Source organism: Arachis stenosperma, chromosome 7 (assembly GCF_014773155.1).
Source record: "Arachis stenosperma cultivar V10309 chromosome 7, arast.V10309.gnm1.PFL2, whole genome shotgun sequence".
Lineage (NCBI taxonomy): Eukaryota > Viridiplantae > Streptophyta > Magnoliopsida > Fabales > Fabaceae > Arachis > Arachis stenosperma.
This window is the reverse complement of record NC_080383.1, coordinates 85325168-85350611: the sequence shown is the minus strand read 5'-3', so window position 1 is coordinate 85350611 and position 25444 is coordinate 85325168. Positions and strand designations below refer to the sequence as shown.

At 35.1% G+C, this 25444-nt stretch overlaps 1 protein-coding gene across 7 annotated transcripts; it reads right to left on the bottom strand.

Annotated features, from left to right (window-relative positions):
• Window positions 1–17910: 17910 nt before the first annotated feature.
• Window positions 17911–21665, bottom strand: LOC130942218 (mediator of RNA polymerase II transcription subunit 15a-like). Of its 7 annotated transcripts, none has more exons than XM_057870924.1 (9): window positions 21556–21665; window positions 21285–21381; window positions 21084–21195; window positions 20959–21004; window positions 20236–20302; window positions 19081–19192; window positions 18848–18962; window positions 18477–18580; window positions 17919–18202 (listed from the first exon to the last, which is right to left on the bottom strand). In XM_057870924.1, exons 2-8 carry the CDS (start codon window positions 21356–21358, stop codon window positions 18504–18506), a joined length of 603 nt encoding a protein of 200 aa, XP_057726907.1. In that variant the 5' UTR covers window positions 21359–21381; window positions 21556–21665; the 3' UTR covers window positions 17919–18202; window positions 18477–18503. The 7 variants fall into 7 exon arrangements, with proteins under 7 accessions (XP_057726909.1, XP_057726904.1, XP_057726907.1 ...); XM_057870925.1 differs by having other exon boundaries at window positions 18486–18580; XM_057870922.1 differs by having other exon boundaries at window positions 17920–18202; window positions 18471–18580.
• Window positions 21666–25444: the final 3779 nt, after the last annotated feature.

Sequence of the window (25444 nt, the reverse complement as noted above, 5' to 3'; positions counted from 1 at the left end):
GAAGAAAATGGTTAACGATGTTGCTTGCCAAGTAAGCATCCTTCGCAAGGTTGATTAATCTCTGTGATACTTGGTAGATCTCTCTTTAGTTGCTTTTGATGTAGCAGCTTTAATCCATGAAAGTGAAAATGACCAAATCTTGAATGCCACAACCATGAATTATCTTCTTGCATTGTGCCTTTAATGCAGTTTCTATGATATAACTCGATTTGAGTGGAAAGCTCCTATTTTTTATTTTGACGATTGCTAGAAGTCTTTTAGTTTTCCTTTCACTTATGGTGCATGAGTTTTCTTCAAAGTATAATACGTAGTCTTTCTCCATCATTTGGCCAATACTAAGTAGATTCTGTGCTAGTTTAGGAACTAATAAAATATTATGAATATTCTTAGTTCTTATCTTGGTGTGGACGGTGATTATACCTTTGCCATTCGCCTACACGATCGTTATGTTTCCAAGTCTGATGCCAAATCAAACAGATTTTTTGACGTCACTGAATAGGCTTTGATCACCTGTCATGTGATTACTGCAATCACTATCGAGATACCATATCTCATCTTTCTTCTTGCACTCTTCTTATAATGATGCATAGAATAGACACTCTTCTCCCTCCTTTTCTTCAGAGAAGTTTGTGCAATGATTGATCTTCATCCTATCGTCTTTCTCCATATGCCCAAACCTTTCACAATTATGGCATTATAGTTTTCCATGATGTCAACAATCCTTCTCTAGGTGGTTGGTTTTCTTGCATATTGTACAAGGAGAATATTGTTTTCTATCTTCAGTTTTATTTTCTATTTTCTAAAGTGTCTGAACTTATAGAATTTTCTTGTCTTTTTTTTCTCGTCTTTTATTTAAATTCTGAGATTTTACATTGAGCTTAGAATGAAATGCATTTTTTATTGAATCTTCATCATCTCGACTTGCTAGTCTTTATTCAAAAGCGTGTAGTGAGCTTATCAACGATGTTAGTATTAGTGTTGATAAATCCTTAGTTTCTTCAATTGGAAACATTTTAGGATCAAATTTAAAAGGAAAACTAATGAGTATTTTCTCCACTATCTTTTTACCGAGCAAGTCCTCTCCATAAGCTTTCATTTTAGTTACTAAGCTCATTAATCTTGTATAGTAATTTTTTTTTCTCAGAATATTTTATTTTCGTATTTGCATATTGCTTTCTTAGAGATTGGAGGAGGATTGTGCGTATCTTTGTGTCACCTCTGAACTCTTGTTCTAAGTTTTTTCACACTTCCTTAGCTGATAATATTCTTCTTATCATTGAGAAGATTGTCTTTGTTACAATTTGTTGGAGGAAGGATAGAGCAATATAATTTCTTTATTGCTCTTCTTTCAATTTTTTCTTTTTTGCAGTAGAAAGTGTTACTTGATTCTCTGACCTGATAAATCCTTCGTGGATAATATCCCACAAGTCTTGTGTTTGTAGAAAGATTTTTATTTGAGAATGTCAATCCTCAAAATTATCTTCTAACAATATAGGCACGGGAATATTGATGATTGAGATAGCCATGGTTATGGAAAAAAAATTTTTTTTGAGTGGGTTATAATATGGTGGTTATGTATAGTTGATAGGTTAGGAAGAAAGATTTTAGCCTAATAGATAATCGAACGCTCTGATGCCACTGTTAGTTTTATAATATAGTTTGATGTTAGTTTAGTGTATTATGGACTTGAATATTATAGCAAGGATAGTTTTGAAGAATAAGTAGTTTGGATAAATGGTTTGAGAAATTTGATAGTTATATTATTGATGGGTTAAGGAGAGAGTACAAAGACTAGTGAAATTTGATATGTTTGTTTGTTAGTTACAATGAACTCCATGATGGCCTATTTATAGGCTCCATAATTTGATTCTAGATAATTCCAAATATTAGATATTTCTAGATATTAACCTAGATATTTCTAAATACTAATCATAGATATTTCTAGTACTTGATTTATTTACTTAATTTTTAGACTTCTCCATCATAATATCTAGATATTTATTTTTATGAAATAAAATCATAAAAATTATAAAAAATTCTACAAATGTGTAGCATCATTAATAGAAGGCAAGAATTATTGGATATTTAGTGCCATAGCTTAATTTCGTTTTGTTAGTACTAAATTTCATGTTTTCTTTTATATGCCAAAAGCTGTTACTAGACTTCTCCATCATAATATCTAGATATTTATTTTTATAAAACAAAATCATAAAAATTCTAGAAAGTTCTACAAATATATAGCATCATTAATAGAAGGCAAAAATTATTGGATATTTAATGCCACAGCTTAACTTCGTTTTGTTAATACTATATGCATTGTTCCTTTATACTTTCTCTTTTCTTAATTTTATATCTCAAACAACAAAAAATTGATTTTATCATTTATGTGGCCTTCACTTAAATTTTGAATTCTTGGTCAGATCTTAAAAATTGTGAATACTAGGAAAGCTTTTTGAGTTTTGACTGCTGTGCCTGGAGTGGAAACTATTGGGCTCATTGCTCCTTGTATAAACAAATTTACTCAATGTGTACAGGATATAGTTAGTAGAGAGGGAGATTGTGGCCCTGGCCAAGGTCAAAAGGGGAAGCTTAGGCTTTCTACCAGTTGCCCTGTTGACTTGTATGTGGATTCCATACATTCTAGTTGGGTTACAGGACCAGGACAGATGACCCCCTCTTATCCCGCAACCACCAGGACGCGACAGCCACAGAGTTCTTCTCAGATGGATGATGATTCTAATGATCTCAAAGACTCAAATGAGGACTATTTAGACGAATACGAGTAGGGTTATTTATTTTGCTTTGAATATTTTATATTATTAGTAGATTGCGATTTAGATGAATATAAGTCTGAGTTTAATTATTTATCTTGTCTTGAATTTTTCTGTTAGAGGATTGTTTATTATCTTGATAAGTTTACAAACTCATTATCTAATATTTAATATAAATTTTATTTCTATATTTAAAAGTTTATACGCATTAATTATCTATTATTTTTAAACAAAAAACTAATAAAAAATATGGCTATTAAAATCCATAGCGGTGTTGACGCTTTGTTTATTTATAATAGATAGAAAAATTTGACGGCGATGTTGTCATTTTTTAATTTAAAAATCGGCAGCAACATTGTCAATTTTAATAAATCAAAATATCGACAGATATATCGTCAATTTTAGATAATATTATCGACAGCCAGGATGTCACTTTTATTAAATATGTAAAGTCCTAAACTTATACTATCAACACAGTGGTTGTCGGTTTCATTAAAAACTTATCGTCAGTCCAGCAAGCCATTGATTTTATTAGATTTTTAAAAAATTGACACGTTTAAAAGCAACAACTATGGCTGTCAATATTTAATATTATCGATAGTTTTGCTGTCGATTTTAATGGTATTTTTGTAGTGATTGAAGAAAATAAGGAGAATAAAAAGAGGCTTAAAATAAAAGAAGAAAAAGAAGAAAGATTTGGTTAAATTTGATTACAAAAATAATTTGTTCACCTACCATTTCTCTTATTTTAATTTGATCAAGTTAGTCACATGTGCAGTTTTTCAATTTTTTTTAAATAATTGTAAATCAAGTTAATCCTTCCGCCATTTGAACGTCAATGATATTATAGAAATAGTTGTGTTTAAAAAAAAATAATTAGCCTAAAAACTTTTATATCCCATTCTATTAGAATACTTTTTTTTTAATATTGCAAGAAAGTACTCAAAAAAAAAAATAGAAAGTGTACATGTAATGTAATAAATATTTGTTAACAGTAATGAGGAAAGTATTAAGAACTTAACAGGTGAGGACATATTCCAATTGTCATGCAAACATAACATCCAAGACTAGAGGATCCATGCACACTAGAAGTTCCACCACCTATAACAGGAAGGAGATAGTTTGTTACATTTAAAATTTTAATTGTTAACTTAATTTGTTTATGTTATTATTAATAAAGTTGAAACTAATAATGACTTCTTGAAATTCTAAACCCTATGGATAGAAGATTGAGCTGAGTTGCAAATTTTGTCGGAGCGAGGTCTTTCGGAAGATGCACACAAGGAAAGACGATCAGCACACATGAATATATCTCAATAAGTTGCATTCATTTGTTTATTTAACTCTGTGTTCATCAATATTATGCATCCTCAAATTGAGTTTGACACTCAACTAGCAAAAGCCTAGAAGGAGCAAGTGATTCAGATTACACAGGGTCTGAGACGCCACTTATACCTGAGGATGAAATATGGATGAAGACAGTTGGCGGCTACAAGAGGGAGAGAATATACGACATGGGAGCTGCAGCAGGGCTTGGAGCGAGAGCTGCTACAACAACATCAGACAACATATGCAAAGGTTGAAGCACGCTATCAACAGGAGTAGGATATGAATAGGCATGCTCATCAGAGATACGAGAGAAAGATTAGGAGCCTCTAGGAGACCAATGTCTACCAGACGTTAATCTAGAGTAGTGCAAGAATATGGTCAAAGACATGTACTCCTTCATGCGAGAGAAGTTGGGGAGGGGCAAGTCCAACGATGCACCAGCTATGCCGCCTCTTCAGCCGCCTAGACATCCTCCTACATCATTTGGTCCTTGGCCGCCGCCAGCACCACCAACGCCGCCAGCACCCCCAGGACCACAAAATGGAGCCGACGATGACAGCAAATTCATCTCAGATGATTACATGTAGTGTATTTGTATTTTTAGTTTTGATGATATTTTTATATTTTTCTTGTTTCCATCTATCTTAATTTCAAATAATATTTTGAATTTACTATTTATTCAGTTTCATCTTAAATAAAAACTCTTTTATTCAGTTTGTGTTTGATTAAACAGCCATTTATATATGTTTATATATATTATTTACCACATTACAGAAAACTAAAAAAAATATTTTTGACTTTTACCAATGGCTAAGCTGTCGATAATATTGAATTAATATTTTATTTTTTTAACGTTATTACTACTGATAGGTTAAAAACAAACATTTACCCATGCATCATTTTACTAACGGCATGCATCGTCGACAATATTGATCGAGATTTACCTACGAAGCACAAACACTTCCCTGATTTGTCATATTTGCGTATTGACCACATTTCAGATACGGCACTCATCGACATTCATCCAACACGCGTGTCTTCTGCGTCCAACCGTATTTTAATAAAAAATAACAAATCCTTCTCTGGACACGATTGGACACATCTAAATACCATCACGTGTTAACGTGTCTAGCCTTTTTCTTAACATATATTCTTAAAATGTATTTAGAAATAGTATATATTATTAAAATAAAAAATATTTTAAATATTTTATATAATTAAAAAATATTTAAAATACTTAAAAAATTAATTTATATTTTAATATCATTAAAATATCAAAATATCATTACAAATATATATATATATATATATATATATATATATATATATATATATATATATATATATCGGCTTTTGTGTCTTCTAAAAATTTTAAATTCGTGTGTTGTCATGTCCTATGTTCATATCAATATCGGTGTTCGTGTATCATAGAAATTTACTAATGATATTTTCGCTGAAGGTCTATTACCGAACGGCACAACCATTTGTAAAGCTATCGATAAAATTCACAATTCATGTAGTGTCTTGTGAATGAATATTGTGGATTTCTCCTCTCTATTAACCCTGTGTCCATATCTAATAATGATATTGTCGTTATTTTATATTGGATTGATGAAGTTAACCGCTGTTTCTCCAAGCAGTAATGCTCGGAATGAGGAGTAATTGTATATCTGGTGTTATGATATTTTGGTCGATTATTAGTTATGGTCAGATATCGGTATGATTGGCCGATCTTTATGGTCTTTATGCCGAGTTATAGCTCGTAACCGACGTGTACTGGTCATATCACAGCCCCCAAGCTTGGCCTGACTTTGATGAAATAGGTTGAGCTTTATCATTATTTTAGATCTATGACTCGGTGTGTGGAGCCCCCAGATCGAGCTGGTTCATTAATACCATGTATAGTGGTTGAATTGGATTTTTGTGTTTAAAGAAAAGATGGAAAATGAAAGGTCTTGTCATAAAATGTGTTACGTTTTCCAATGTGTCTTTATTACCGTTGGTGGCTTTGGATGCGACAGTTGTGATTATCTTGGAACTGAAAGGTTTATTAAATATGTGGTGAGAGGGTGTTTGAAGTCCTATAGGGTGTAATATAAATACTTACAATTTTATTTGAAGCATTTTTAAAAGATCAAAATGGATGAGTAAAAGAGGTTAGTGTATTTGTGCTTTGTTTTTATGATTTTCTCTCTCTGTGTTTTTCTGTTTGTGTGATTGATGAGCGAAAAGAAAGGGAAAGGGTTGACAAATGTTGATGATGATGAGCCCTATGACTAGGTTGATGAAGATGTTAAGATACGGGTCTCTTCATTTAGTGATAGGGATAGTGTGGGTCAAGTAAATGTGTCAAAGGTGGTTAGGTCTGGGATTTGGGTGGAACTGCTTCCATGCACTAGTGCTGAGAGAAATTTTCATAAGAAGAAGGATTTTGAAAATTTTTTCATGTACAATGGTGTTCTTGAAGAACTTCGTGTGAAGTTGCCATTTATGAACTTTAAATGTGATGTTTTAAAATAACTGAATTGTGCCCCTTCACAGGTTCATCCTAGTGGTTGGGTTTTTCTGTAATGTTTTGAGATTTTAATGGAATTTCTTGAAATTGAACCAAATCTGGAATTATTTTTTTCTTTGTTCTAAGCTAAAGGTGTTTGGAAAGGGCTATGGGTGAATCTGAATAGTACCTCAGGATTCTCTGTTTTTAAATTGTATAAATTCTCTTTTAAAGATTTCAAAGAAATATTTTTGAAGGTGAAATTGGTGGATGAAGATTTTTCATTTTATTTAGATGAATACTTAGGGAAAAAGTTTCCAATGTTTTGGTGCTGCCAACCGCAGCATATACTTGATCCCGATTTATTACTCCTCGAAACGAGTGTATAATATCTTTTTTATTGAGATGGTAGATAAGGGTGGATTGATTTTTGGTTTTGATTTGCTTCCTTGGGAAGAAGATAGAACATCTGTCTTGAATTATTTTGGTGAGAGTATCTTAATTTGTACTTTTGGTAATGTTGTTGTTTGTTTTGTGATGTTGTTGTTGGGAAATATCCGAGAGTGTTGGCCTTGAGCCTTAGAACTCGGTTTAAGATGAAGAATTTCGAAGGGTCGCCTTCGAACCCGGAGAAAGTGGACGGAGGTGGCGAGGTTAACCAGCCGCCCCCTAAGAAGAAGAATATTGTTTTCAAAAAGAAGAAATATGATGTTATTGATTTGGAAGATTAAGAGAAAGATAAGGGAATTCCTCTTGAGGAATTGTCGGGCTTCTTGAATAAGCAAGAGAAATTTCATTTGTTTGCTGAAGAGGGGGATGACTCCTCGGTGTGGAATAGAAAGTTTTCTTTCAACAATGTAGCTGATGAGGTTGTACAGTCGACATCTGATGTGTCTTTGATGGATGAGGTCGGCGATGTTGGGGTTGATCAATTCCTTCAGGTAATTTTTTTTGGAAACTATTTTGGTGTGGATTTAATTGGCTCAGTTTTCCTATAGGTGTTGGGATTTCGTTTGGCAAGTATAGGTCAGAATCAGGAAAAAAGGCATAGGAAGATATTAAAAAATAATAAAGATATGAATTTGAAGGAGAAGTTGGAGTCGAAAGAGACAATAGTGGGGGATTTAAAAAAGAGATTGGCTGATATGGAGGAGGAATTGAAAGTAGAAAAAAGTGACCATGAAAAAGATGTTGAGTTACTGAAGAAGAGAGAGTGATATATCTAATTCGAACAATCAAGTGATTGAGGTTACTATGAAACTGAAGACCATGGAGAGTAATCGAGAAGCATAGATATTGGATGCTTTTGTCGAGGGTTTTGAGCGTGCTGTGACACAGGCTAAATTTTTAGCTGCGGATGGTAATTTTTTGGCAATGGATCTGAGCAAAATAGTCAGAGATGGATTGTTGGTGGATGATGAGGACGCAGCGGAAGATGGGGATGATAACCTTGCAGATTGATGTTATTTTAGGAAGACTGATTGATCTTTTGATATTTGACTCTTGTTTGAAAATTTGTTTTGGCTGAAGTTTGTAATAGTTAGTATTTGAACTACCTTCTTTTCTGTATTTTTATGAAAGTATGTGAAGATCCTTTGAAGATACTAGTGCTTTTGTATCTTTTGCTGTGTTCAATCTGAAAGTATGGTTTTTCTTCAGATAGATTGGTAGTTTGTTTTGAATGAATTAGCTTTTGAGTGAGCCTAAATTTATGGTCGGTCCCTGTATTAATAAGGGTCTGATTGTTCGGATGAGATCATCTGTTGTTGATGAGTTGTTTTTGTGCGCATGTGGTTACAATTCCACTTAGATTGGAATACTCATCGTAATTGGATAGGTATTGTGCCGACTTTGGTTAGTCGTAAGCTTTGGCGATGCATTAGCGTGGTGATATAAGTTGCCGATGATTAATTAAAAAATCAACATAGTTCAAAGTAAGGAATTCAAAAAAGATAAATGTTATTCATTTGGTATTTTACCTTTGTGTACAAAGGTGCATGTAGGTTAGCCTCGTTAAAACCTCTTCGAGCAAAATCCTTTTGAGAAAAATCTCGTAGTAGGAAAAAGAGTACAAGCATGTCCCTGTCTTTCAACTGAAATACCGTTTTAAAGAGAAAATATTCCAAGAGTTAGGCATTTTAGTACCATCTAACGTTTTGAGCTAATATGCTTCTTTGCCGATGACCTTAAGTACTCGGTACGGGCCTTCCCATGTGGTTGCGAGCTTTCCTTGAGAGGGTGGCTTTCTGGCTTGCTTGGTTTTTTGGAGCTCCAAAACTCCAGTTTGAAAAGATCGGAAGTGGACTTTTTGACTGTGTCTTCTGGCCAAAGTTTGTTGCAATGCTCGGTGACGTAGGCTACGTCTCGTACTTCCTCCACTAAGTCAAGCTCGGCTCGTCTTGCCTCATCATGGTCAATGGCTTGTGTCCTTAGTGACAGTTGGGAGATTTCTATTGGTATCATTGCGTCTGATCCATATACTAGGCGGAATGGTGTTTCCTTGGTGGTAGAGTGTATAGTTGTGTTGTATCCCCATAGGGTCTCTCGAATGAGTTCGGCCCACAGGCATTTAGCCTCGTCTAGTTTATTCCTTAGAGCTTGCAGGACGATCTTGTTGGCTGCTTCAGCTAGCCCATTTGTTTGCAGAAGCTCTACTGATGAGAAATGTTGTTGTATCTTGAGATTCTGCAAGAAATCTTTGAAATTATGGTCGGAAAATTGGTGACCACTATCAGTAATAATATGACGGGGTATTTCAAATCTACATATTATGTTTTTCCAAACAAAAGAGATCTTTTGTCTTGATGTGATTTTTTCCAGTGGTTGGGCCTCAATCCATTTGGAGAAATAATCAATGGCCACAACCAAGAATTTTACCTGTCCTAGTGCAGTTGGAAAAGGGCCGAGGATGTCAATCCCCTATTGGTAGAAATGTCAACTACCTTCTGAAAGGTGTAACTGCTCGGTTGATACGTGTATCACCAGACCATGTTTCTGACAAGCGGTGCAGTTCTTCACTTTTTGGCGACAATCCTGTCATAGTGTTGGCCAGTAGAACCCTGTCTGGAGTATCTTGTTTGAGCAGCTCTGTGCTCCTGTGTGTGTTACTCATATGCCCTCATGGACTTCAGTCAAGGCAAGGTCGGATTCCAATCTGTTTAGACATTTTAAAAGAGGTCGAGTATATCCTCGCCTATACAAGTTATCAGTTAGTAATGTGAAGAAAGAAGATTGTCTTTTGAATTTTTTCTGATCGATTATTTTAGTTGGAATGTCTCCATATTTCAAATAATGGATGTAAGGCATTTGCCAATCATCTTCATAAAAAATGTGATAAATATTCATTGAATGAATGCTGGGTCTAGGGAGTACAAATTGTAAGAGTGTAGCAGTATGTGATTGTATAGTAGCTAATTTTGACAAAATGTCGGCACGGTAACTCTGATATCTAGGGATGTGGTGAATTTCAAATTTTGAAAAGCAGTTTGTCAGTTGTTTGACAATGTCTAGGTATTTTATTAAAAGAGAATCTTTTGTTTGAAAAGATTGATTTACTTGTTGAACAACTAAAAGAGAGTTATAGAAGGCCTTTATTGCAGATATATTCAAATCAATGGCTAACCTTAGGCCAGCGATTAGTGCTTCATATTTGGCTTGATTGTTGCTTGCCTTGAATGAGAAATGGAGAGAGTGCTCCGGAATAATTCTTGATGGGTTTTCTAGAAGAATGCCTGCTCTGGATCCTTGAGGATTGGAAACGCCATCAACATATAGCATCCATTTCGTGTTTGTATCGCTGGAGTTTGGGATGGTAAATTTGGCAATGAAGTCTTCTAAATACTGTGATTTTATGGATCCTCGGGATTGGTATTTGATATCAAACTCCGACAATTCAATTGACCATTTGATCATCCTTCCAACTAATTCTGATTTGTTGAGTACTTGTCTAAGTGGTTGGTTGGTACAAACGTTGATAATATGACTCTGAAATAATGGTCGGAGGCGTCTGGCTGAGAAAACCAACGCAAGTGTGAGTTTTTCTATGGTCGGATACCGAAGCTCGGCATTTCGCAATGGCTTGCTCATGAAATAAATAGGTTGCTGGACTTTGTCTCTTTCTGTAACAAGAACTGAACTAACTACCCAATCAGTGATAGATAAGTACAGGTAAAGTTGCTCCCCAACTTTGGGTTTTTGTAGAATATGTGGTTTTGAAAGAATATCTTTTAAATTTGAAAATGCAGCTTCACATTGTTCATCCCATTGAAATTTGTTTCTTTTTCTTAAAGACTGAAAGAAATGAAAAGATTTGGAAGCTAAACATGGTAAAAAATGAGATAAGGCTACAAGTATCCCTGTCAGTTGTTGTATTTCTTTAATTGTTTGAGGGCTTTGCATTTCCAAGATAGCTCGGCATTTTTCTGGATTAGCTTTGATGTCTTGGCTGGTGAGCATGAATCCGAGAAACTTTCCACCCTGGACACCGAAAGTGCACTTTTCTGGATTCAACTACATCTTATATGTACGTATTGGCTCAAAGATTTCTTCAAGGTCGTCGACATGTGTTTTGCCAACCATAGTTTTGGCAACCATGTCATCAACGTAAACTTCGACATTTTTACCGATCTGTTTGGCGAACATCTTGTCCATGAGTAGCCGATATGTGGCACCTGCATTCTTAAGGCCAAATGGCATAACTTTATAACAATAGTTACCAAATTCTGTTTTAAAAATAGTTTTTTCTTGGTTTGATGAATGCATTATGATCTGGTTGTATCCAAGATATGCATCCATGAAACTTAATGTTCTGAAACCAGAAGAGTTATCAACTAAAGCATCAATAGATGGTAAAGGGTACGCATCTTTAAGGGATGCTTTATTTAAGTCAGTGAAGTTGACGCACATGTGCCATTTACCGTTATTTTTCTTTACCATGACAATGTTGGCTAGCCAAGTTATGAATCTGAGCTCCTTGATGAAATTTGCATCGATGAGCTTCTTAGTCTCTTCTAGGGGTGGCAAAGCGGGCCGACTCGACCCAACCCGCTCCGCCCCGCCTAGGCCCGCCTCATAAACGGGACGGACCGGCCCGCCCCGCCAACTAAAATGGGTTCAAAATGCTAGTCCGCCCTGCTTTATAGCGGATTGGCGGGTTGGCGGGCTAGCCCACTTGACTCTTTTTTTTTTTGAAAAATAAAATTCATTAAAATTAACAAAAAAAATAATAATTAAAAAATTAAATACAAATAAAAAATAGTCAAATTATAATATAATTTTTTTATTATTTTTTTTATTTTTAACTTCAATAAAATTGTTCAAAAAAATATTTGTCAATAAAATCATCTTTATTTTAAAAAATAAGTCACATAATTTGAGCATATATACGAAATTGTAAAATAAAATAAATAAAGTTAATAACTAAAAGAAGAATAAAAACAAAAAATGAAAAAAGTGTTTAAAAATTCTATAATTATTAATTTTATAATAGTAACCACTCTTATTTTAAATAAAAAAAAGAAAAATAAAAAGCTTTGGTCCGGCGGACCGGCCCGCCCCGCCTCGCCAAACCCGCCAATTTGACAGTGCGGGTTTAGCAGATTTTTTTAATTTGGTGGGCTCCAAATCCTAGCCCAACCCGCCTTTTTTAGCGGATCGACCCGGCGGGCTCAACCCGTTTTGCCACCCCTAGTCTCTTCCATGGATGCCTGCTTTTTTTTCAACCCGAGGTTTCTCTTTTTCTGAGCTATAGGTCGGACGGCTGGATTTATAGCCAGCTTATAGGATATGACTGATGGGTCGATCACTGACATGTCTGTTGGTGTCCATGCGAAAAAGTCAGCATGTTTTCGGAGTAATGCAACAAGTTTCTCCGTTTCAGTACCATTTATTGATGTCCCTACGGAAGTAAACTTTTTGGGATCATTAGTTAAATTAAGTTTTTGTAGTTCCTCGTTTGGTACAAGCCGATCTTGAAACTCGAACGGGGTCTAACTCGGCCAGTGGTAATTGTTCGCCGATCAGGTGGATGGCATTCACTTGGGAGTTTGCAACTCTGTTTTGCAATTTGAGGCGAATATTACAGCAATGTCGGGCCTCTCGATGGTCACTATGGATTGTGGCAATAAGATTATCTTGCACATGAAACTTAACACAAAGATGAATTGTAGACACAATTGTACCAAATTTAATTAAGAATGGTTGGCCCAATATTAGATTGTATGGGCTGAAGCAGTCAACAACAAGGTATTGAGTATCTAAAGTTTTAGACAAGCGGTTCTCACCGAGGGTGGTTTGTAACCACACTGAACCTAACATGGGTACCCGTTCGCCTGAGAATCCGATGAGGTCTCCTGTGGATGGTTGGAGTATCTTGTCGCTCAACTTCATTTTCTGAAATGTGGAATAGAAAAGTAACGTCGACGCTGGTTCTTGGGTCAAGCAACACCTTTCGAACAATTAGATCACCCAGCTGGATGGAGATAACAACTAGGTCGTCTAAGTTAATCCCTGTTGAATTGTAGTCGGATGGCTGGAAAGTCATTTCAGATAAAGTCGGCATGAATTGTTGGGTGATTATCTCATTTTCTACAGCCAGCATAGCTCAGTATGTGCGCTTGTGGGCAGAGCTTGATGCTATGCCTCCCACGAAGCCTCTAGATATGTAATTGATCACTTCTCGGGGCTAGTTGGGTTGAGGTGGAATTGGCTTGTCCTTGTCCCGAGATATTTGTCCTGCAGAAGATAAGTCAGTTGTGTGGGAACGCTTTTGCATGTGACCACCGATGTATTTGTCTAAATGACTCTGCCGAGCTAATCATTCAAGTAGGTCTTTGGTGATGACACATTCATCGGTGGTGTTTGCCCGTGTTTCTGGTGGAATGCACAATATTTTGATTTATCAACATTCTTTGTATCCTGGTAAGAGCCAGCTTTTCGAGGAGGTTTAATTAACTTCGAGTTCAGTATTTCCTTGATGATGTCTTCTCGTTTGGCATTGAATTGTGTATAGGAGTCATAACGTGGTACTAATCAGGAAGTCTTCTTGCTATCCCGGCCTTTTGTCCTCCTCTTTACCGTATGATGTTCTCTCCAATTTCTGTGCTTGCCATAATTCCTCAATTTCCATTTGGCCCTTGGCCTCCTCGCAAAATTTGGCTAGGGTTTTTAACTTCACTACTGTAATAGTTTCCTGAAACTTCCCAAGACAAAGGCCACTTTTTATGGCGTGTAGGTGTACTTCTAGGTAGAGATCTGGAATGCTCATCGCGACCTTGGTGAAACGGGTGATGTAATCTTTCAAGCTTTCGTGTTATCCTTGCTTTATAGTGTTTAGATAGTCGGAATCGTGGAGGTAGATTGAGAAAGTAGCAAACTGATCTTCAAACTGCTTGGCGAGTTCTCGAAAGCGAGAGATGGAATCTGCAGACAAAGAGAAAAACCAATCAAGTACTAGACCATCTAAAAAAGTAGAAAAACATCGACATAAAATAGGATTAGAAGCACCGTTAACGATCATTATAGATCAAAATTTCTTGATGTGTTTTTTCGGATCCCCATGTCATCGTAGGGGGTCAGTGTGAGTGATAGAGTAAAATTTCTACTGCAACTCGGTCACCATCCGAAGAAGTTCGGATGGTAAGGGAGGAGGTTGATCAGCCATGATCTTAGAAGAAGAATATCGGGGCCTATGAAAAGAAGGGTTTTATCTTCGGGGTCCCAAGGTGGGTGCCAATTATTTTTGCGAAATTTTACTGAAGTATAGCTCGTTCGATGATGTACACTCGTGATCTCTCAGTCTGGATGAGGTATACGTCGATGTTAAAAGAATCAGGGTGAGTACCTACAAAAGGTACTCCGACGCTCAAGTAACTAAGTGAATAAGTAAGGAATTACCAAAGAGAATGTCATACCTTCAATGTTTTCCTTGTCATTCTTTTATACTCGATTGATGAAGTTAACCGTTGTTTCTCCGAGCATTGATGCCCCGAATGAAGAGTAATTGTATATCTGGCGTTATGATATTTTGTTCGATTATTAGTTATGATCGGATATCGGTTACGATTGGCCGATCTTTATGGTCTTTATGCCGAGTTATAGCTCGTAACCGACGTGTACTAGTCATATCAGTCCTAAATGGAAGATGGAGGTGACAAAGGTGATTGATAGGTTCAAAGAGGGAGTAGTTATCAACGCAGAAGACATGAATTGAGCACACAAAAAGATGAATTTTACACTTGCAGGGAAAAGATGGAAGGACATAGAACAACAAACACACTCTGTTCGTAGTTAGTCTTCCAGGAAACATCTACAGGAAAACTTTATTTAGCTATTTGGTGGGCAGGGGACGTGGTTGATGTATATGTCTCAAGAAAGAAACAAAATAGTAGCGAATAGACCTTTTGTCTTTGTCAATTTCGACAACAAAAAGGAGGCGCGAAGAGAGCAATCAGAGATATGAATGGAACAGTGATGAATGGTAGGAGGGTGATGGTCACAGTAGCGAAGTTCAGGAGAGACATTTCCCATATTCAAGACGATCATAATAGGAGTCAGTAGGAGTGGAGGCAAAAGGAAATTCAGAAGCAAGTTCAGATTGATAACGAGGTGAAAGAGCGCTTGTATGGGATCCCGTGGCAGATGAATTAATGTCAAAAGAATGTGGAGGAGTGAAGTATGATTTTGGCTATAGTGCATGGGGCGGATACACTTATTTTTCCGAGAATGATCGAGTGAAACTATTATTTAATAGAACTTATAGCGTGGAGGACGTTAATCATGGGAAAGATTTGAACTTGGAGTGGATAATGATTAGAGACATTGGGTCTGGGATTCATTTGGCCGAACAAGAATTTATGGGGGGAAGGAGGAAGTTTACGGATAGAATGGGCTTGAGGAAAGATGCTTTTGTTTGTGAGTTGTCAAGTGGGTCGACTAATTCTTGCTCCTATCCACTTAGGTTTGGGCCATGTACATGATAAAATCATGTACACAACTTGGGAGATGAGGGAAATAAGAAAGCAAGAATTAAAGAATATGAAACTGATAAGACGTAGAAAGTGAGAGTCTTTTGAATACACAACAACAGAGGTTGAGTGGATGACATTTGGTTGTGGAGGTGGTGGAGGAGCAGCAGCGTACACTGATCCTGCGAGTGCAGAAGCGGAGAAGTTTGACGCATCTTTTGTTGCCAGGGTCGTCAGAAAGGCGGATTTAGACGCGGAAATAGCTTCGGAAACTGCCGAGAATTGCGATTCTGTAGATCCTGTGACTAGAAGGTTGGTGGCAGGGAGACGGAACGGGGACGTTGAGGGGTTAGGTAATGACGCTGCAAATGACAGGGATGAAGTCAGTGAGCTTGTGGTGGAGGAAGGGGATGATACCACTGAGTAGGGGTGCACAGACCCGGCCCGGCCCGGTCCCGAACACTTTTGGGGCAAATTTGGTGTGATTTCATCGGGTCTAGGGTCGGGTAAGGGTCTCAAAAATAGACCCGGTCATTATTTCGAGTCGGGTCCGGGCCATAGCTCGGGTCACCCGAAGTCGGCCCGGTGGCCCGGTCATCATACACAATTAATATTTTGTGTTATTAGTGATGGATCATGACTGTTCTTATGTGGAATTTAAGTATTGTAAATCTTAATATTTTGTGTTAGTCATTATAAGACTATAAATTAATGTTTTATGTTTAGAATGCATAAGACTTTAGACTAATGCATAATATTGTGCTATTTGTATTGATTTAAATATTTGGTATTATTAGACAATATTAGTATTGATTGTGGTTATGCTTTAATTTCGAAGAAGGATTGGTTCTTGTTATATTTTTCTAAGTGAATTTTACCATGTTAAATAATGGTTGGAGTCTTAAAAATTTGGATATTTTTACATGCTAGCTTACAAGAAGGTATCAACGTAATGTAATGTTAACGGCCCGGTTTTTACCCGGTTTTCACCCGGTATATTTGTGACCCGAAAGTGTATTGGTTTCATCGGGTTTAGGGCCGGGTTCGGGTCTAATAAATAGACCCGGTGTATATTTCGGGTCGGGTCTGGGTCACATCAAACCCGACTTCACCCGACCCATGTGCACCCCTACCACTGAGTTTTTATGATATAAGGAAAAGGAAACCGCTGAAAATAGAGTACTTTGGGATCTTGTTATTGAGTGTGGGGCCGCAGCTTATGATGATGAGGAAGATATTATGTCAATTTTACAAAAGCAGAATGAGGCTCAAGTATTGAGAAGAAGACAAGCGAAACAAAAGAAGGCACTAGTTGCAGATCGAAAGGAACATGACAGAGATACAATAAGGTGGGGTAATGATTCTTGACATGGAATGTAAGGAGGTTGAAGGGAGTGGGAAGAAAAGCATGATAAAGAGCTTAAAGTTAATAATAAAGTTGAAAGGAAAAGTTTAAGAAGCCAACAACTTTATTAAATTCTGATCAGCATGTAACCAATAAAATAAAAATGAGTAATCCCATACCATTAAAAACATTGTTGATGGCTATTTGATGGTTACAAATAAAAAAAGTTATTAGCCCCCTAGCACTCCTCAAGTTGAAATATTGGGCGTAGAAGGAAATGATCACGAAGTTTGATGTGGTGAGGTTATAGGAAAATGGTAGTGTTGGTTGGGCTCTTTGTAGGATCAGCACAGGGAGGAGTGATTCTCATATGGAAGAGAATGTATTTAGGAAGATTATTTGATACAAAGGAACGCAAGTGAAAATAGATTCCATTAGCTCTATCACTATGTGTGGTGTATGATCTGCATACGAAAGTTGGATTATTGATTGGTTAGCTCAAGTTTGCTGCTGGATAGGACACACAATGAACATGTATTGTGCGATACACCGTGAATTCATTTTTCAACTTATATTCTGTTTTTTTTTTTTTTTTTTTTTTTTGAGTTTTGCTTTTGTTGTGTTTTGTTTGTGATTGTTTCTTGTAAACACTCCACGTATTGTTTTAATCTCTCGCTTTGAAAAAAATTTTCATGTCTCAAAAATAAAATCTCTACATAGTTTACAAGTGTGTAATACCCGAACGGGCTTTTGAGGTTAAATTAGACCCTCAATCTTAATTCTACACGATTAAAAAAGCAGACTCATTGAGTGAAATTGCAGCTAAAATTTTAACAAAGCATATTCTATTAATGATTTTAATATATTACGTTAGAAATAAAAGTAAAACTAATTTTAAATATTATAGATAAAATTCGGTTAAATTAAATATTAAGAATAATTTTAAAATATTTCACAAATATTAATAACAGTTACACTTTACCTGTTTTAAATTTCACAATCCTTATAGTATTTCTTATGACCAAATCTAGGGTTTTTTCTTTAAGTTCGTCTTATTTATCAAATCTGTGACTGTAATAATGAAAAAGATTATTTAACAATCATAGTGTTGACTGTTAGATATATTCTGTATGTATGTAAAGGGAGAAAAAAGAAAAATGAAAACCCACATAACATGCTAAAAGAGTACTGAACTACTGATATATGTACATCAAAGTCTGAAACAGGCACATGGTCCATTACGAACATTCCATCGCATTGGAGCTGTTTGTGAAGACGAGTCACTGCTGCATCCCAAACCCTATTCACAATCGAAAATCAGAAACACTTAGTAAAGGAACAACTATTTAGACAATAGTTTGCATAAGAATCAAGTCAAAATAATATTCAATCAAGAGGATGAATTTTCATTGGAAGATAAGAGAGCAAGGATAGTATTAGCATTGGTGTCTAGAGCTGGATTTCTAAACACAAAACACTTGGTGGCCCTTGACAAAAACTTAGTATGACCAAAAATATCAATCTAACAGGTGTTCAAAACAGTTGAACCAGTCACAGGATAAAACTACTTTAACCGTTATAACTGACAATCACTTCAACTTCTAGCCCATGTGATAGTCATCGGTCCATGCTGGCATTCTCCTGTTTCTGCTCCCATGCTGCCTCGGGTTTGTATCAACTAGTGAAGGAAAAACATGAAATATTAACCCAATTTGAGAAAATATAGGGAACCAACTTTTAGTTAGCCAAATTAGTTAACTTTAGTATTTAGATTTATAATTTAGTATTTAGGGTTAAGAGTTTATGATTTAGGATCTAGAATTTAAGATAAACAAAAAAGTTAAAGAAAAGTTGGCTGATGTTGGCCAAAACAAGTTGGTTTCCTAGCATTACTCAACGAGTTTACATGCAACAAGAGTTATTGTCCTCCGAAGAGATCAATTACCTGGATTGGCAGGTTCATTGTTAAGGCCAATCTGATTTGATAGTTGTCCATGGCGTCCCTGGGATGTAGTCTCCATTGTAAGCATCTTTAAAGATATTTTTCTAAGGTAATCACTCTGAAATAAGGTGATACCACAGCCAATCAATCTTCCATTATCAATATCTGTGTTTGCATAGGTAACGATAAACAAAAACAGGCAACTTATGAGGCCACTGATACTAGTAAGTATATACCTGGCTGGTTGCAGCTATGAAAATCTTCTCCTCAAACCTTCGGGCAATCTTCCAAAGTTCTTGTGATCCCTCCGGGCCACTAACAGGAAGATGTCTTCTTAACGTTTCCGTTCTGAAAGAAAACCAGAGTAGCTTCATAGTTAGATCAAAGTGACTTATACTTTAAGATCCACAAAGGAGAGAACATGATTGTCAAAAAATCAATGAAACATGCTCGTCATCCACTATAGACTAGGAGCAGCGCTAGCTTGCTAAAGCTCATATAGAGATTATGAATGAATTGGTAAGATTGTTATCCTCAACGGTCAGTATAGGTTACAAAACATAGAATATTGGTATGTCAAAACTCAAACGAGAATGAAGATTTAACAATACTTTGTGATCTATCAAACTAGAATTTTATATAGTTTATTAGTGTTACAGTTTTCACTAGAAGACCTATTCAGGGAAAGGGAAGAAAAATACAAAGGGAACAGAGGATAATAAATCCTCCTAAAAGTTAAAGAAAAGAAAACACATATAAGGAACAGAATAAATTGATGTAACAAAGCCACCCAAACCATAACCATTAAAGAAAGAGGAATGCTAGAGGACCATCAAAATTTGTTATTTTTCTCCATCACTTAGCCATCAATGTTTAAAAGTATGAGATAAAATATGTTGTTAGATTACTAGACTAAAGAAACTAGACTAAAGGAATTGAGTTGATGACTAAGTGATGGCCAAAAACAATAAATTTTTATGGCCCCCTAGCATTTCTCTTAAAGGAATAATGGACATCTCTTTTAAAAGATCAAGTGCTTTAGACCAAATAGAAGCCGAATGCATAATCTTATCCTAAAGTAGCTGCTTATTTCATGCAATATCTACAGGATTGCAGAAGCAAACCTTCAGCAAAACAATCCAAAGTTAAGGAAATATTGTATATTTTAGCAAATATTTGTCTTCCTTATTGTTTATCAGCTGGTTGATTATAATCTATAGTGCTTTATAACTTCTTCACTTCCTCAACTAAAGTGCATGCTTTGTGATCAAGTAGTTCCACATGACAAACCTCATGGAAATATGATTTATGACTACTTTTTCTTTTGATGTGCAAATGCAGGCAAAACAAAGGCTATCGGATTACTGGATACAACATAAGATGAAATTTACATTTTGTTGACAATTCTTTGTCGGCAATCAGGGCGAAGCTGATATCTCCATTCTCTTTCTCTTGCTTCTGTAAAGGGATGACCAACATGAATAGATTCCAGTTAATGGTATAAGTAAATTTACAATATCTGAGGTACAAATTATACATGTAAATCATTCCAAACTGTAAAAGAGGGGGGGGGGGGGGGGGGGGGGGGGAGGATAACAATTTAAACCACTAGAACCATGTGAACGAAACAGTATCCAGATAATCAACAGACTCATGTATTTGCCATGGACATGAAAGTAAAGACTCACTATTTTGTAAATTAATCTATGCAAAAACGAACAAAATTTAGCATACCAGTCAAATCTTTGTGCAAAAGATGTTGATGGTCAAAACGGGTATGCAGCATTTACACGATACGTTATAAAATAGAATAAAACAAGAAAAATTGAAGATGAAGAATCCTCCAAAAAACTGAAATGGGCTAGTGCTAGTGCCTAGTAACTGAAGAGAATTTCTTTCGTGAAGACTGAAATAGGATGAAGGGCTAAGATTATACTTAAGTTTTTTGGAAATGTGCATGACTGACTACATGCACATAATATCTTATATTTTTCAATATTTTTTCCTATAATAAAAAGAACAGTCTTCGCTCTTCACCCAACTTCACTATTCTCCATAGTATTAGCCGTAATTGAACTCGACATAGAAGTAGAAAGCAATGTTCTGAAACTTACTCTCCAACAAAAGAATCTTCGAAGCTATTTTCTCAAAATAATCAGCCTGAAGTTAAGCAGAACAAAAGAAATTAGAATAAAAGCAAAAGGGTGAATAAAAAGGGGCAATCAAATTATGAGCCTACCGGGGTTGTAGCACCACCATAACTTTTCTGCTCAATACTATGAGCAACTTTTTGAAGTTCAAGGTCTTCATCAACATCCCCAGGAAGATGACAGAACTTTAACTTGCCCATTCTGTGAAATTGAAGGATAGCAGCATGAATTGAGGAGAAGACACAAAAAAGCATTGCAACATAGAAAAGAAAACAAACCCTAAAGCTTACATATTGTTGAGAATGATTTGGCGGGTTTCAGGCTGCAGTTGATCCCTCCAGTTAGTCGTTGTTGTTGTGTCCATCACTGATGAATGAAGGGTTCGCTCTTCAAAATTAAAGCATGCAAATCAAAAGAGACTTCTAATGAAAGAATTTCATAGCCCTACAAACACCTCCAAAGCTTTGATCATCAAACGGAAAAGGGGGATGATCTATGCTGGAAAGTAAACTAATGGGTAGCGGTAACTAAAAGGGAAATAGAATGAATGATGAATCAAACCTGAAATAGTAGCTGATGATGATAATGAAAATGATTATGGATGGTGCGAGTGCGAGATGAGCTGCCACGAGAATAGAATTTTGTAAACCCAAAATCAAGCTTGATTTCTACGGCGCACACGCTCGGGCATTTGGTATGCACCTTTTTCTCTTTTATTTTTTTTTTTTTATTTTGGGTAAACTATTTTTTTTTCTAAAATATTTTAAATATTTTAAAAATACTATTGACATTTAATTTAATTTTATCTTTTAACACTTAAAATGAATTTCAATTTTAACTATGTAATCCAAATCCAAATTTATATTCTGATTCGACCATGCTAGAGACCTAATAAACCCACATCCAACATTGGAGTAATTTTTTTTAAAATAAATAATAGAAGAGTTTTAGGGTCAGCTTTTTTAAATTAATAATTTGTGATTATTAATTAGTATTATTAGTATTTTTAATAGTGTAAGATTATATCTAATAGTATAGAATTACTTATTTTTCTTGGTTAAGTACTGGCTAGATTTTAATAAAATTGCTAGTTCTATAAACTTTCTCTAAATGATAAATAAGTCCTTGACTTTTTATTTCGAAGATAAATAAGTTTTCGACCAATTAAAAATAAAAAAATATTCCTCACTTTTTAAAATGTAAGACATCTAAATTTTTTTTAAAGACCGAATTATTCTTATATATTTTAGACGAAAAGACTTAAATGTCTCGTAATTTAAAATGTCAATGATGTTTTTGTAATTTCAATTAGTCAAAAATTATTTTCGAATTAAAAAGTTAGAGACTTATTTATTTCTTTTAAATATTGATAAAAAAAAATGTGTGTTACACTAAGTTATTTGGTTTTAAGTAATTTTTACTTTGTTATGAAACTTTTTTTATTACTTTTTCAAAGATTTTGTCTAAAATTTTTTAATTAATTTAAATAACGTCATTGATGTTTCTATTAAAAAATATTTTTTTGAATTTTAAAAATTATTAAAGAACTAAATGGCATTGCCATTTTGTTATTTTATTGAATTTAAAAAATTAAAATAATGTCATTCTTAGAGTTTAGTACAACATATATAATAGATTATTTTAGAGGATAACACCAATCTATTAAAAAAATTCTCAACATTACAGAGAATAAATATTATGCAAGTAAAATAAATCTAATAAAACGAAAAATTGAAAATAAAAATCTCAATTTTTATTAATTTCTCTTTATTTCTTCCCACTTCTCTTTTTTTCTAACGGTCAAATAACACAATTTCATCCACTTAGCAGCAGCTAGAGCTGAAAGTGAGCCGAGTTAGAGCAAACTCAAGCTCGACTCACGAAAATTAAGATTGGCTTACGACTCAACTTATTAACAATCGAGCCTATTTCGTAAGCTCAAACTCGGCTTACGAACTAACTCAAATAATAGGAACATAATCTATAATTCTATATCAATAAATTATAACTTATATATATATATATATATATATTAAAAAATATTATAAAATTATAAATTTTATACTCTACAATTATAATTTTTTTTATGTCCTACATCAAAATTATATATAAAAAATGACTATAAAATTTAAGATAATTTAAAATATTAATATATGTAAAATTATATATTACTATTATATATATATATATATATATATATATATATATATATATTAAATTATTAATACGCATATCTTATATGTATTTAATCTATACTTTTAATATTATATATATTATCGAGCCAACTTATGAGCTAAGCTTATTCAAACTCAAACTCGACTCATTTAATTTATGAGCTCAATTCCAAGCTTAAACTCGGCTCACCAACTCACGAGTTCAGCTTATCGAACTATTAACGAGTCAAGCTCAAGCTAACTCATGAGGTGACTTGACTCACTTTCAGCCCTAGCAGCAGCCACCACGCTTACCTCCAACCACTATTGTCGTTCTCATCGATTACCTTAAATTCTAAGCTTAAATTTCAAACCTTAAATTTTAAATTCTTAAATTTTAAACTTCATATTCTAAATATTCTTTTTACTTTTGTATGTTTTTATTATTTTAAATTTTAAATTATTTTAATATTCAAGTATTAGTTGATTTGTTTAAAAAAAATATTAAGAATAAATAACCATTTATACCCATAAAAGATGAAAATGTTGACATATGTACCCATATTAAATCGAACTGAACTTGTACTCACGCAAGATGCCTTCCGTGTGACAAAAGTACCCTGTCTTGGATATGCACTTGTTTTGTGGTTATCCGACCCTACGTGACACTCTAACCCTCCAAAATCCTATCTACGTGGAAGTGAACAAATTTTTTCACTAAGGGTTTGGAAGAAGAAGTACATTTCGCAGGAGAGATCTGATGTGCCCTAGCAGAGGTTCATCTTCGCCATCGCTCCATTCCCAATTCGAAAAAGACGACTAGAACACTCCCAATCGGTCATAACGAAGACTAATAGAGAATCGTGCATAGATTAGCAAGCAGAGCCTCATACCAGGTGTTTCGTTGTCGATAGCGAAGATGTCACTCCCTTTGATCAACGAAGAATAGAGAGGTATGTCATTTCCACTTTTGATTAATTCCATATGTCATTGCCACTAGTTAGACCAATTCTGTTATCCTATTAAACCCTGTGATTAATTTTATATATTTGAGAATTGTTAGAATAGTTGGTTGAGGATTTGTGTTAGCTGCAGTTACAAACAATATTTTCTTAGATTATATTGTTTAAATTTATTTCCAAGAATGGTCACCATCCATATAACTCTGTCTTATTAATCATAGATGATGGATTGAGAGAGGACCATGTGAGAAGGTTAGTTACATTAGTGGAGAAATAACAAAGATTGAGAGGGTTAACATTGATACCCTCAATGATTTTTTCATATATGATTTGCTGAAGGACAATGGATATACGTCTATTGCTGATTTTTACTAGCTAGAACCTGGGAAGGAGCTTGATAATGGGTTGAGGTTACTAAAGATTGATATGGACATAGTTAAAATGTATGAGGCAGTCATGAAGAATAGTAACAAAATTAATGTCTATACAGAACATCCGGTGGATCATCCTATGATAGTTAAGAAGAATATGACTCCATCAAAGATGAGAATAAAGAGTTGTGATAAAAGGGTTCCAACTCCAAAAAAGAGTCCAAAAAGAAGATTGATAGTATTGGAAGATGATGATGATGCTGAAATAGTAGGTCATATCCAAATTGTGAAGGAAGCCCAAAAAAAGGAGTGAGGCCCAAACCAGGGAAGAGGCCCATAAAAAAATAACCAAACTGAAGTTGAGGCCCAAAATGAGGACAGTGTCAATATGCTCCAATAGAGAGAAAATCTAGCACCTTCATCATCCCATGAAGCAACATAGATTTCTCAACCTCCCCCAACACCTGTCCTACCGGATGAGCCACCATCAATTCAGTCCCAACCTTCCTAGCTACCTATTGAGCATGACCAGCAATCAATACATACTGATGGTTCAGACCTAGTCCCACCTTCTGAAAATGTCTCTGAATATCTTGCACCTGAACAATTAACCTAATACGTCCCATAGCCATATAGAAATTCACTTTCACAATCAATCCTTGAGTCATTCCCACCATCTGACTCCAATAGAACTCCCTAAAATAATCAAATCAATCCTTCAAATGAGGTTGAGGAACGGCCAAAGGTGAACAAGAGAAAATCAACAAAGAGGCATCTCCCTACAGGACCTTTCATCCCGAACCCTGGTCCGGACAAGCCTCCAACCTTCTATGTCCCAATTGATGAGGATAATTTTTCTGATGAAAATGCTGGATATCATTGCTCTGAGTCAGAGGACTTGTATAGCATAGCACGTGATGAAGATACTGACTAGACTCCAGTTTTTCCTCAGAGCAATACCGAT